Source organism: Elgaria multicarinata, chromosome 4, assembly GCF_023053635.1.
Source record: "Elgaria multicarinata webbii isolate HBS135686 ecotype San Diego chromosome 4, rElgMul1.1.pri, whole genome shotgun sequence".
Taxonomy (NCBI): Eukaryota; Metazoa; Chordata; class Lepidosauria; order Squamata; family Anguidae; genus Elgaria; species Elgaria multicarinata.
The window spans coordinates 133,706,847-133,721,931 of NC_086174.1; the positions used below are offsets into that span (position 1 = coordinate 133,706,847).

The 15,085-nt window shown below is 42.1% G+C and overlaps 1 protein-coding gene across 14 annotated transcripts in view; it reads right to left on the minus strand.

Annotated features, from left to right (window-relative positions):
* Positions 1-14,745, minus strand: part of PUM2 (pumilio RNA binding family member 2) — a 70,519-nt gene extending 55,774 nt beyond the window's left edge. For 11 of the 14 annotated variants that reach the window (XM_063125214.1, XM_063125203.1, XM_063125212.1 and 8 more), the window contains exon 1: positions 2,033-2,101. In XM_063125214.1, coding sequence (XP_062981284.1) covers positions 2,033-2,083 — 51 coding nt within the window. In that variant the 5' untranslated portion in view covers positions 2,084-2,101. Of the gene's footprint in view, positions 1-2,032; positions 2,102-11,545; positions 11,565-14,662 lie in introns of those variants that run through there. The other 3 variants (XM_063125213.1, XM_063125204.1, XM_063125205.1) reach the window with 3 other exon arrangements.
* Positions 14,746-15,085: the final 340 nt, after the last annotated feature.

Sequence of the window (15,085 nt, forward strand, 5' to 3'; positions counted from 1 at the left end):
TCCAAAAATGACACCCTTTAGTTACAGCCGATTTTAAAACACTGTCACATTATGCACTCAAGATTATGGAAAATTTTGTTTCACAAAAAATGAAGTACAGAAAAATGCTTTTGGGAGAAGTTATTCAGCTCAGGAATAGGCAACTTTGGGGAGTCTGGGGGCTACTTTGTACCTTTCAGACTGCTCCCAAGGGCTGTACTCCTGCTGCTGCACCACCACATTTGACATTGACAAAAAAATTAGCAGTTTGCTGATTTTCAACAGCAAGTTACTTGAGAAAAAGCTAAATTTGACCTTTTTACCACTCAGTAACAGTTTAGCGTGAAAATTTGGGAGCAAACCACCATATTATTTTGCCGCCAGTGCCATGAATTTGCCTGCACCTTATTTAGATGCGTAGTTTAAATTAATGAAAACAGAAGTATGCAACTCTAAACCCTTCTAAAACTAACAAACTGAGGATGAGTTTTCAAAGAGACGGGTGTGATCTACATAGAGCTGTGCAGCCAATGCAAAATCCTGTATCTCACCTCCTGACAGGCCTAAGTCACAGGGATCGCATTTCTCCAATTCTAGCTCAATTGCACCGGCTGCCCGTTCACTTCTTGGCACAGCTTAAAATGCTGTTAGCATCCCCTAAACAGCTGACAGTCTGCATACTTCAAGAAACAACTCCTCCCCTACCTATATCTAGATCCAATTCAAAGGGTCCCATTTGTCCAGATCCATTTCAATCCGGCTTTAGGCCCATTTTTGGGACAGAAACTGCTCTGGTCATTCTGTGGGATGACGTTTGCTCAGGTGAGAGACAGGAAGAGCATGACCCTGTTGGTTCTTTTGGACTTGTCAATGGCTTTCAGTACCATCTACCATGGTATCCATCTGGATCAGTTGTCTGGGTTGGGGACGCTGCTTTACAGCGGTTCCGTTCCTATTTATTTGAAGTATTTTTATGCTGCTCCTCAGCCAAAAGTCTCCCAGAGTGGCTTACACATAATCAATTAAACAAGACATCCAATATTTGGATAGCAATTTCCAGAAAGTGGTGCTGGAGGATTAATGCTCTGTTCTGTGGCAATTATATCATGGAGTTCCACAGGCCATGTCATCAACATGCAGGAGCCATCCAGCTTTATCACTCCTTTTCATCTAACCAAACTGATGCAGTGGATCTCTTGGAACAGTGCCTGAGCAGCTCAATAGATGAGGGCCAACAAACTGAAGCTCAATTCAAACAAGATGGACGTACTGTTAGTAGGTAGTTTGCCTGCCTGATTGAGCAGTGTTCAACCTGTCCCGGGTGGGGTGGGGTGTTGCATTCACTTTAAAGTTTAGGTTTGTAGTAGGGGAGCTCCTGGATCCATCACTGTCGCTAGCTAGGGGCACTTTTGTTGCTATACCAGCTGCAACCCCTATCTGGATAGAAAAAGCTTGGAAACAGTCACCTACATTCTGATGGCCTCCCAGTTGGCCATACATTTCTGCAATGTAGTAGACATAGTGCTTCCTTTAAAGATGGAAACTTTAGTAAGTTCAAGAGAGCGGAGAGGCTACTAACTGGGATGGGTCAAAATCATAAGATTCCAGTGCTTCACCAGCTGCATTGGCTTCCATTCCATTTCCAATAAATAAATACATGATTTTTGCTCTCAGATATGCAGAGCAAGCCCTATACTCTGCCCCTCCTTTTTCGGACTGAAGACATAAATCAAGGCACTCTCTCTAAAATGCTCTAGCTTACTAAGGATTGTTAGGCCCCCTACAACTACTGCATTTTTGGAGATTAGGAAAAGCTTGGTTCCCCCCCCCCAATAAATATTCCTTACAGGCTGATTGCACATTTTAATTATGGTTTCAGATTATTTTATCTGGTTGCAGGTTATTTTATCTGGTTGTAGATTCTTAACTTCAGTGATTATTTTAAAATTATTGTGATGGTTATTCAGGATTTCTTTTAAATGCTTGTTTGCCAATTTTGTGGTTATAAATTCTAAATAATCTTTTCTATAATATTTCACCTACAAATATTTACCTCTCCCATTCCCCGAGATTCTAGTGCAAGAGCTTGAAACTCATGATTCATTTCATCCACAGAGCGAACCTACAAAAAGTAAAAAATAGAAGTTAGAATACTGAACAGGCAATTTCATAGGAAATGTACATGTAATACAGATGTGATCTATCCAATGGTTGCACAAAGGTAAGGCAGCTTATGCAACCAACAGTTTACTTCACTTCCTCACGCCTACAGCTCCCTGTACCCCCAAAAAGCCTCTTCTGGCTCAAATTTGGATTTGGGGCAATTGCCTCTTGACACTGCAGTTCCCTGAGACACAGCTACTGCTGACCAGGCTTTTCAGGGTACAGAGTACTGAAGAGGGGAAGAGAAAGATTGATTGGATATAACCCCATATTTTTTAGAACTTGCAAGAAGATTCTAGAAATTGCAACCCACCAAATTCAATGAATCCTTTATTTTAATTATATCTCCCTTGTTGAACTGCAGCAACCAGTTGTCTTATTTACTCAGCAAATGAAAAGAACCATAAAAAGTATCTGGAAAACACATTGCTTAGTAGCTACCATGAAGTCTTGCAATAATACTAGCATCTGTATAACTGACATTATCAGCACACAGACAAGTATATGTTGAGTTCATACAGTGAGCATACTTGAATAGAAGGGAAAGCTTACAAGATCAAGCAAGAAAGATGAACAGTAATCTTAATATAAATTTCATAGGACATGCCCTAATAAAAACAGGAAATGTCTTGAGAAAAAAAGAATACAGAAAAACTGATTTACCAATACAGGACCTACTACTTGAAAATTCAACCATCTCTCCCACAAGCCAATCATGCCCTGTGTATTAATTCTAAATACAAGTCCTCAGAGTAGATTTTAAATCCCTTGACTATACTAGTGATATTCAAGTGTTAAGGAACAACCATGTTCAGTTATTTAAAAATTAAATTAACACAAGTCAACACACAGAATGGCTCAGTTCGGATGACCCATTAGTCAACATTGGTTGCCTGTCGGGCAAAAACCATGCCACGGTTGGTTATTTCCCAAAAAATAAACAACGGAGATAACCAATGGTTTGCAGAGTTGTTTTTCTGCACAACTGTTGGTTATTGTGTCATGTGGTGGGCTCAGTTGATTATTTTCCCTGCCGGCAGAGTTGAGAGGCAAGAGCTGCAGAAACCCTAGCTGCTCTAGTCGAGCAGGACTCCACTGGCAGGGGAAATAATCCTGTGCTGGCAAGCACTTGGGGAGCCCCAATCATGCCATCTCTTGGTGGGGCAGGGCAATCCACAGCTCTCCACGCACTTCCCGGCACTGGCACATGCAAAGACTTCCCCCTTGCTTTGAAACTTTTAAAATAAACCAACCAGACACAGAAAACTTGTACCCAACCTGAAGGCGGCACGGGTTCTATTGTTCCTTTTTAGAGTAGCACCTCCATGTCAGAGATAAAGAATCCAAGCTCCTGTGGCTATCTCTTGCTCAGCAACAAAACTGGTGAAGAAGGGAACAGAATTCTACTGCATAATGGTGCTCGATGGCTAGATCTCAAGAGATGTAACTGATATGCCACCATGAAGGGACTGACAAAGACCGGTAGAATTGAGTTGAAGAAAGGAGTGAAGGTGTCTGTACAAAGAGTAACAAAATTGGAGGTGAAGGACATGAGATCATAAAGTCAACTACTCCAATTAAGAAGTTGGAGGACAATGATTAACGGATAGCATTAGCAGGAGATATATACAGATTCTCAATTTAGGGTGCTTCATTCCTTTCATTAGAACTATTTCTGAAATGCTGGAGTCCACCTGCTGTTTGATCTATGCAGACACTAAACAAATGCAGGCTGGGCGGTGGAGAGATGATTTTACATTTGATGAAGAGAAAATTTTACCCCTTAATACCATAAGGGCCCATTTGCAAGGCACTGAATACACTTTTTCAATTTCTTCTATTGAAAAATATATTTTGTATGATAAAGTTGCACAATGTGCATTGTGCAACCTTATCATATAAAGTATATTTTTATATGTATTACAGCATTGTGATGTAAAATAAACCAATTTTGGATCTCAATCAATCTGAAAGAAGGATTAGTATCTAAATATCTATTCCATCCCAAAAATATAGGATAACACAGGAAATTTATTTGAGAGTTTCTATCTGATGAAGGCGAGCAGTATATTTGCAAGTTTGGCTCAGGGATATATCTCAATGCTTAATCAATGAAATTTCAAATTGGTATAACATACCAATCAAGATTCTTGAACTGTTCGAATTTTCATACTGCAGAACACTCGAGCTGTAAAGTTACATTATTATTTTTTTATCTTTTTGCCTAGAACACCCAATGGAAATACCAAAATACAAGAACTGAGGAGGAACTAAGCTTTCAAGTCCTAACTAAACACCAAATGGGGAAAACAACTGATTGGCTGATGCTTTGATACACGGGTCAAAGCATCAGCCAATGCTTTGATAATAATACTATGCTGGAAACAGCCTCTGGATTCCATGCAGAACAAAGCAGCACAATACCACAAGTATCAATAAAACTTAATGGCAGCAGTTATTCTGATTTTCTGAAGACAATTGTCTCTTGAGCATGTAAGTTTACTACGGAAGCATTTTCTGAATTAGCAAAGCATGCTTCCATAATAGAAATTCCCCTACTCACCAATGGAAACTTTATTATTTGTGTTCAAGTGGTAAATCTAGGATAGGACATAGGCTTTAGGCGGGAAAGTGGGATTATGTAATGAACTTAGCGTTAGAAAATAGGTCTGACTTTGGGGGGGAAATTCTGCAGCTTAGTTTATCTAAAGTTTGTAATGCAATCCACCCTGGTGCAAGTGAGGTTCCTCAGTAAAGTCTGGGATTTGATTTAGACAATCCTTCTACATAGACTCCTCCATACAAATCAGAATCAAGACCTCCTCCATACAAATCAGAATCAAGAACAGTCAAGACCAAGACATCCAAAGGCAATGCAAAATGTAGGGCCAGTTTATAAACTTAAGTCCAAATAGCTCAAACATATAAAGCCTGACATGTGGAAGGAGAAAAAGAGGAAATGTAAGATCACCAACAAATATTCCATGAGGAAAATCCATTATAAATTGTACACATGACTTTAAATAAAAGAAATTAACGGAAGCCAACCCAAAAGATAGACTGATTTATATCAGCATGAAAAAGGTTGATTTAAATAAAGCTTCCCATTGATACTTTTTTCATGTATTTCCTGAACAATGGTGCAAATCTGAACACTAAATCATGCTAATTTACAACTAAATTGAGTACAATTTACACTGTTCAATTATAACAGGCAGACTTTGTCTTACTGTATTTTCATGCTTTCCTTTTTTAACCTATGCAGGGAATGCAGCCCGTGGGGGAGTCTAGTGGAAGTGGCCCCCAGACCTGGGTGAGGATGGAACACCAACCTGCACTGCATCGCAGGGAATTGTGCAAATGGCAGTCATACGCGCAGCACACATAGGGGGAAAGCCACGATGGGTTCTTTCCTTGGCACGATCATTCGAATCCAGTCACTAGCTACCTGAGGTACTTGGAGAAGACACACACACACACCATGACAATCTTAAGTAATGGGCAGACTGGTACAGGGAGAGGTGCTCCTGAAGATATCTGGGTACCAAGCCACTTAGGAGTTTAAAAGGTAAGCACTAACACCTTGAGCTGGGCTCAGAAGCAAATAGGTATAGTATGATTCCACTTGGCTGTGTTGCTACAGTTCTGGCTACCGCGTTATACACTAGCTAATGCCTTTGGGTACTATCCAAGAGAAGCCCCTCATGCATCGCATTAGAGTAATCCAATTGGGAGGTTACCACAGCATATATCATTCTGATCAGATTATCTCTGTCTACAAATGTCTGTAGCTGGTGAGCCAACCAAAGCTGGCAGAAGCTGCTCCTAGCCACTAAGGCCACCTGAGCCTAAAGCAACAATGATGGATCAAGGAGTACTCACCCAAACTACACACCTGTTCTTTAATCAGGGGGAGTGAAGACCCATCTAGAACATGCTACACACCCAATTACTGGGCAGGGAAACATCTACCCTCCAGGGCCTCATCTTGTTGGGTTTCAGGTTACTTGTACTTTTTCAGCTTATTACCAACGTCAAACAATGTTCAGCAACTGCACAGCTTCACGTGACTCAGATAATAAGGGTGTCATCAGCATATTGTCAGCACTTTACTTAAACCCGATGACCTCATCCAATGGTTTCATATAGATTAATATATGCATCGGGTATAAGATGAACTCTTACAGGACCTTACAACTCAAATGCCCCAGTGCCACTTTCTGAAACTGACCCTGCAGGTAGGAGTGGAACCACGATACTGTGCCTCCAACACCCAGCCCACAAAGATGATCTAGTAAGATGTAATTGTCAATGGTATCAAAACAAACTGAGAGATCAACAGGGTCACACTCCCTGCAACCCCTGGCTCTCCCCTGACAAAGATAATCCATCAGGCCAATCAAAGCCATTGAAGCAAATGTCCTGTTGTGCTAGAGCAGGGGTAGGCAACGTTGTTGGCCAACACTTCTGGAGGGCAACTTCTATCAGCCATCACAATTGGCTATGCTGGCTAAAACACCAAGTTGCCCACCCCTGCCCTAGAAAGGGTTAAATTAGCATGTTTAATTTTTTTGTATTTAGTAAACAAATCTTTTTTTAAAAGTACCCCTGTTATTTGTTGTCCCAAAACCAAGTATTTGACCTGAAACATTTGAGGAAAAAATGGAACAACATTTCATTTCATTTCAATGTTATGACATGTAGACATTTTTATTGGAATACTTGTAAAAATGTAAAGACGATAGCATGAAATTCCTTACATTGTTTAAATTTTTTTAAAAAGGTGCTGGAAACTGTTGAACTAATTAAATTTAAATCATAATATAGCTATTATAGTTAATTTTAGATAATATTTAACATAACAATTTTTAGCAACCCAACCGAACATATATGAGATGATGACAACCTCTTATCTATTTCAACGGAGTTCAATTCTCTTCCATTAAAGTTTTTGGAGCACCATCAGTTTCACTGTCATTATTTATTAGCTCCATTCCACTCACCTGAAAAACATTCATTACAACTTCGTAACTGCCACACTTGCCTAATACTGTATTTTCAATTGGTATACATTTATTTTTACTAATGAACTTGTGAAATGGAAAATTTTCTGCCAAAAAATACAGCACTGGGAAATTTTCTGCCCCACACCACTGTTCTTGATTCTTGGGCATCTTGGCTATTAACAACTACCTGGAGGGTCTAACTGCATCCAAGACGTAGTTAATGCTTCTTCGTGATGGTGGATGGGTAATGCCAGCCACCTTGAAAAGAGGCAGCATTTTTTCCACTCCCTAAGAAACCCTCTTTGACCTAGGAAGATTCTTTTAATACTATTGCCTCGTTGGTAACAACCTGTTCTTGGGCAAAATCTTGGAGTGGGTTGTGGAAGCTCAACTCCAGATGCTTTTAGAGGAAGTAGATGATCTAGACCCATTTTAGTTTAGCTTGGATTTAGTAGTGCAATACTGTTTTAGTCAGCATAGCCAATGGTGGCGGCTGATGGAATCTGTTAGCCAACACTTCTGGAGGGCAACAAGTTGTCCACCTCTGCTCTAAGACAACAGTACATTTCTTGATCAAGAACTGATTTTTTTCCTATGCAAATGACCCTAATTTGTATTGGATCCCCCCCCCCAGAAACCCCACCTCCTTACTCAAGAATGTAGGTGGCTAGCCATACCCTTCCAAGCACTTTGTCCACATTGCCAGACCACATTCATTGAAACTGATCCTACAAAACCAAATTAGAACATTGTAGACATATCCACTGGAACTGTATTGATGTTACATCAAGTTGAGCATGAGTATAAGTGAATTTATTCTCAAAGTACCTTGCAAACTTGCCAAAACAGGCATCTGGGTTCCATCACATCCCTACCCAGGTCTGATTTCAACAATTTATTCACCACCTGGAAAAGCTCTGTTAACAAGCCGCAGGTAGTTGAAATTGCTGCAATACACAATCGAGCTCCACTGACCTTTCCCATTCTGGAAATGAAGGTTTCCACTCGTTTCAGGAACTGCTAGTTCCTGTTTGCTCTAGCGGTTCATTTTGCTGGAGCAATAGAACCAGCAGAGGTGCAGCAGTAGTATAGGATAATGCCCTGAGTTTACTTTTGAAAGTATTTCATTTTAAAGATGTTAAGAGCAAAACAAGTTATACACATAACTTGTTTCACTCATAAAGCAGCCTTCCCCAATCTGATGCCCTCCAGATGTTTTGGGAGTGCAACACCCAGCATTCCTGACATTGGCAATGCTGCCTAATGCTGATGGGAGTGTAAGCCCAAAACATCTGGAAGGCACCGGGTTGAGGAAGGCTGTTCTAAAGCAACAAAGTAACTTTAGATCTGTAAAGAACACACAAAAAAAGTATTGCTTATTTTTCAATTTTCCCCAAAAATTTCTGGAGGACACACCCCTTTCCCCCCAAGGGATGTACAATTTCCACAAATTTTACTTCCCTAGGCACCCTGGAGCCCTCCAAATTAAGTTGGATTCCAGCTCTTAACATCTCTTACCAAGGCATCCTCACTGGGGTTGACTGGATTTGGAGCCCAACATCAAGAGGACTGAAAGTGAATGTGGGCCTACATTGCTGGCCTACAATGTAAGGGCTGCAATAATGGGAGACACTTAGTATCTAGGAGTGTTCTGTATAAATACTAGGTATAAGCATTATTAAAACTCAATAAGAATAATACAATAGTTAACTCAGTATCTAGATATTCTTTTCCACAGCATGGCTGTCCATGGGTAAAAAAATTTTGCTCAGGTATTTTCATTTGGGGGTGAATCTACTGATATTTCTTCATTGAAAGGGCATGTTTTAAAGATAGCAATTGTGACTATGCACTCAGGCTCTGCAGAACTGAATAAATATATCTATACATACATACATAATATGCAGAACAATTCCCCTAAAAATAACTAAGGTTTCCATCAAATAACAAAGTCAGGAAAGCAGCACCCATGGACAAAGATGTCTGATTGTTCATCATAAACAAGAATTATAAACGAATTATGAAAACAGATGTTAGGATTACAGCAGTGAAGAACTGCTTGCTCTTTTCAGTGTTGTGGTACAATTTCCCAAAGGAAAAGTATGCAGTTTTAGGAGGCTGCGCACATCTGTAAATAAATATTGGAAACATTCCGATCTGCAACAGATTATCAGCTTCAAACTGACCATCAGTGACACAAGTATGGTTTTTCAACCAGCTGTGAACCCACCTGATAGTATTATCATTTGCATTTAACAAAAACATAATGGGGAACTGAGTCAAGTGTTTTGTGAAATCAAGATAAATTATCTCCACATTTCCACAACTCACTACACTAGTAACCCAATAAAAAAAAGATAGAATTAGTCTCACAATTTATTCTTGACAAATACATGCCGACTTCAACTAATAACTACTGTAACCAAGTTGCTTACAGATCGACCTATTTATCATCTGTTCCAGTATGTTCCTTGTTACTTTAGTCAGGCTGATGGGTCTACAGTTTCCGTGATATTCCTCTCCCCCTTTTTTAAAGGCTGGAACAACATTTAGGAGCATAGAAAGTGGCCTTATACTAAGTCAGACAATTTTTCTATCTACCCCAATATTGTGAACATTGACTGGCAATGGCTCTCCAGGATTTCAGGCAGGATTCTTTTCTAGCCCCTCCTAGAGATGTTCGGGATTGAACCTGGGACCTTTCGGATGTGCAAAGCATGTGCTCTGCCAATGAATTATGCCCCCTCCCTTGACCATCTCCAGTCCTGTTACACCTCATCTGTTCTCTACGATTCCTCAATAATACAGAGCTTCTGAGAGTGCATGAGCAAGTTCTTTAGTACCTTTAGAGGATACAGGTAATCCAGCTCTGAACAACTGAACTCATTTAAGGTAGTTAGGCATTTCCTGACCAGCCCCTTATCAATCTTGAATGACAGTATTAGCCTCAGCAACCACATTTTTTGTGAAGCATAAAATGCCCTCTTTTTGGGGAAAAGAGAGGCAAAATAGAGTAGATGAGCAATTTCTTTTGTCACTGTTAACATTTTATCATCGTTGCTGAGTAGGAGGCTTACCATTTTCTTCTTCCTTTGACCATAGCAGAACAAGTCCTTTTTGTCATTTACACACCTCATCAGCCTCAACTCATTCCAAGCTTTAGCTTCCCTAACGCTGTCCCGACAATTCTCAAGTACTCACCTGTACTAGTCCTTGGTAACTGTCCTATTTTATTTTCAGATCCGAGCTTTTTGTATAGGGTGACCATATGAAAAGGAGGACAGGGCTCCTGTATCTTTAACAGTTGCATAGAAAAGGGAATTTCAGCAGGTGTCATTTGTATATATGGAGAACCTGGTGAAATTCCCTCTTCATCACAACAGTTAAAATTCCAGGGGCTATACTAGAGTGACCAGATTTAAAAGAGGGCAGGGCACCTGCAGCTTTAACTGTTGTGATGAAGAGGAAATTTCCCCAGATTCCCCATATATACAAATGACACCTGCTGAAATGTCCTTTTCAATACAACTGTTAAAGATACAGGAGCCTTGTCGTCCTTTTAATATGGTCACCCTATTTTTGTACAACTACATTGGGGTTTTGTTTTCAGTGGTCTCCTATTTTTCTCTTGTTTGTGATTGCACCTTTAAAAACTACAAAACTCCCACCCATCTTGGCCTCCTTTCCCTATGATTTTAGCATTGAATCTTAGTTAGCATTTCTCTGAGCTTATTAAAATCACCAGTCCTATGCTCACCTTTAACTTTCCATACAATCAAAATTCCAGTGTTACATGGTCACTTTGGGCCTGTTCAGACAACATGCTAAGCCATAGTTAGGCCGCTAACCCTTCTGCAGCAAATTGTTAGTAAGCATGTTTAAACTGTAGTTATATAGCCACCATGGTTAGGAATGGTTCACACAACATGATTAATGAAGGTTCACACGCCACGCTAAGCCATAATGTTTAGCTCAAAATGCTTACCCACCATGGCTTAGCATGTCTTTGGAACAGGGTCATAACAACAACAGGCATGACTGGGTGATCAGGGCTAAAAAATATTGCAAATCATCAAGATGACAATATTATTTTCGCCCCCCCCCCCGCCCATCAGCATCTTTCATATTACTAGCCATTGGCATCCATTTTTAAGTATCATGTGACTAGGCCTGCTAGTAATGCAGTTGCATTTCTAGAACGGTTTCTTCCATGCTTGGCTGTATAATAGAAAAGCATGTCATGGGAACACAGAGGTTTATGCATTATAGCAAGCAACAGGAGTTATCCTGAAAAGGATGGAAGGAAAGCGCTGTTGCTTGTTTCAGTAAAGCCACACAACCAATTAAACACACTTTGCATCAGAAGCACAAACACACTGATGTAAGAGGTTTCTTACTAAAACAGGGTTCCCAACATAAACACCTAGTTAGATGCACAGACCTGTTAGGAGAATTGTAGGAATGTTATGCTAATAAAATAATTAGTTCCTCAAATAAAATGTTCAAAGGTTTGAGTCTACATTTACATTCTACTAATTTCAATAGTCTGAAAGCCTTGTTGATCAGATCAAGGGTCTAATCAGTAAGTTCTGAAGGAAGGCTGTATATCTTTTGCAAACCTCCTGCCAAGGGAGCTATGTGGGTACTGTGTTCTGTGGCCTGTCCTTCCTTCCCTTGATGTGCTGTCATCAGAAACAGTGTTGGTGAGAAGTGTATGATACAAGGGGCCACAAACCTCTGTGGGCAGGGCTTCCTGGAGACTCGTAGCAGTGGGGTCATCTCTCTGGCTGTGCCACAGGAGCTCATACAGTGGGGTCACTGTGGTGCCATTATGTGTGGGAAATGGAGCAGGAGGCTCTCCTGGGGTATGTCCCCTTTGAAGCTGAGTGCACTAATTCCCTCCATATCTTAAGTGGCATGGGGATGTAATGACCACATGGCCTGTACTTAGTGGGCACTGCCTGTGTTGCTAAGTTGTTGCTCTTTTTCAAAGGGTCCCCCCTTCTGCTGTAGGGTAAGCACATATAAGATATGGCAGCCAATGCACTGGCATAACACTGCCATCTATCTCTTCCAGATTAGTGATAGGATACACCCTGAAATCTTCTCGTCAATGTGCACTAGAGAATAAGTCATTGTGCATACATAGTTATATCCTAAGGACAGCAAAATAAGGGTGCTTGCGCTAGGGGAATTTCTTACCTACTCTATCACCAAAAAACTGATCCTGAGTTCCAGAATGATATATGATGGTGGACAGGTGTGTACGTGTGTGTTTGACGTCAGCAGGAAACACCTTCTGAAAACCCATGCTATTCAGGATGGACCCCTAACTCTGAGAAGCAGCTTTTGAGGGGTCCAGAAAGTTGCAGGGAGATGGGAGTTCATTTACTTAAGCGTGATTTCACTTCTCCAGACAAAATCCATAAAGTTGTTCCTTTTTTCCTGGTGTTAAATTTATAAAACTTCTGAGTCATAAAACATCCCCTAACTGGCTTAAAGGTGTTTACAGAACACCTTTACAAACCATGCAATTTATTTTATTATTTTTCTATTATTGACATGTAATTGAAACTTTAAAAAATCTGTTTCAATAAAATATAGAATATACAATAGAAAAAACACATCTTCATATTCTACCCAAAACAATTCTGTACCTTTTAATTCTAATAGGGAATAATGCTGTATGCGAAGACATGTTTTCAAACATATACCTGTCTTCCCACCACATTATTTTATATGCCTGCTATACCTTTACTTAAGTATCCCATTCTTTACTTTTCATCAAAACATATTCTGAACACTTTCCCACTCAGCATCTTACTGTAACCCAATTACTAAACTTGTTAAGTTTCCCACACTAGTTCCTGTTTGTTGACCTTTCTTACACTTCTTGCTGCTCCTCCCACAGATTTTCTCTCCCCAGGCACCAAAATAAATTCTCCTCACCAATTCCACTTAAATTGACTAGAATTTTTTCCATTGTTTTTAAAAGCGATATGAATATGATGTTTCCATCACATGCAGTGCTTTTCCAATTTGTCTGATGAACAAAACTCAACAATTTGCACTGTACTCCCTCCCCCACAGACATCATATACACTCTATGAGGCACCTTCTAATGAGCACTGATATTTCAAAGTTTAAGAGGAACCACACCACAATGTCTCCCTTCAGAATTAGAATTATTGTAACAATGGAACTTAAAAGGCACACAGTGAATAAGCCTGTATCTTTCATTTTTACACACGCTGCCCACAGGCCCGGCCTCAGTGTGAACACAAGAGCATTCCTGTTTTCTGTCTCCACTTCTTTAACTATTTTCCTTCTATGCACTCTTTTGTTACATCTACCCTTTCTCAGATTACCAATACAGAAAATGAAATGTCTTCTAACCAATAGGTACAGTACAGGTTCCACTACAACCATGCATCCATGAAGCTTATCCTAAAGCACTCCATTCACTCAGACAGTTGCTGCCATTTTGGCCCCAAAAGCTACTAGCCAAAATAGGTTGAGTGCGTTGGGCCAGTTCCTGTTGGCAGGTCGCCACAAAACAACAAAGGAAAAGGTAACTGTCCAATAGCCAATGCAATGCACCTCCGAAAGGCTTGCTAGTCTCCAGTCACTCGTTCAACTCCCAGAGTGAGGCCTTCGAAGATACCCTTCTATAAATGGTGTGCGCACACCCACCCACCCACCAAAACACAGACCCCCCCCTCACATTCTTCACACACACACCCCTAACACACTCTGAAGGGGCGGGGGCGCTGAGAAGAACTTGAACGCACCCCCCAAGGAAAACACACACACACACACACACACTAAGCTGCACCCCCCTTCGCCCTTCTTCTTCCCACAGTGCCCCACCCACTTCCCCCCCAAATCTCTCTCTCTCTCTCTCTCCCGCTCTTCCCTCGTCTGCACATTCGCCTCGTCAAACCCTCGCATTTTGCACGGCGGAAAAAGACATCAGGCGCGCATCCCTCGAACACAACACGAAGCAGCGAGACGGACCGAGGAAAGGAGACAGCGAGGAGGGGGAGGGAAGCCCCAACCTCAACCCACCCGCCGTCCAGACGTTCCCACAAGCACCATGTCGGCTCCTTCCACCACACCCACAACCGAGGTCTCTTTTCTTCTTCTTCTTCTTCTTCTTCTTCTTCTTCTTCTTCTTCCTCCGCCCCGCCCTTTCTGGCTTCCTCGCCTCCAGCAACCTGGTCCTGCACAGGCCTAGTTCTCTACAACACAAAGGCAGGGCTGGCTCCGTGGGGGGGGGGGGGAGAGAGAGAGAGAGAGAGAGATGTGCGCGCAGCCACCAGCCAGGCCCGGAGCAGCTGCAGCGCCTCCCTCCCTCCCTCCCTCGTCCGCTTTCCCGGGAAAGAAACAATGGAACGTGGAGGAGGGGGGGGCAGAAAGAGAGAGAGAGAGAGAGAGAGAGAGCTGCCTCCCTTGCTCCTCCCTCGCGCGCTGCCCCCTCCGTTCCATCCCCCCTCCCACGGCCTAATACTCACGGGCTGGGCTGGGCTGGCGGCGCTGCTCCCTGTAACGGACACCAAAAGGGGGGGCTCCTCCTCCTCCTTCTTCCTCCTGGAACACGCTTGCAAATAATTACCCAACTGCCCCCTCTCTGCCACCCTCACCTTCCTGCTGCCGCCGCCTCCTCCGCCCCTCCCCCTCCTCCTCCACCGCCGCCGTGAGGAAAGACTCACAACAACATGGCGAGTGAGAGAGAGAGAGAGAGAAAGAGAGGGACGGACATACACAGCGGCAACGGCAACCCACCAGCACGCATGCGCACGGCCGGCCCATCGGCGAACGCCGGGAAAAAGGGGGCGGGCCGGTCGAACTTGACAGGAGTGTGTATGTGGACGCGTGCGTCCCCGCGCGCGCATCCGCCCTCCTCCCCCCAACGTGCGGCGCGAGCGCCAGCTTCG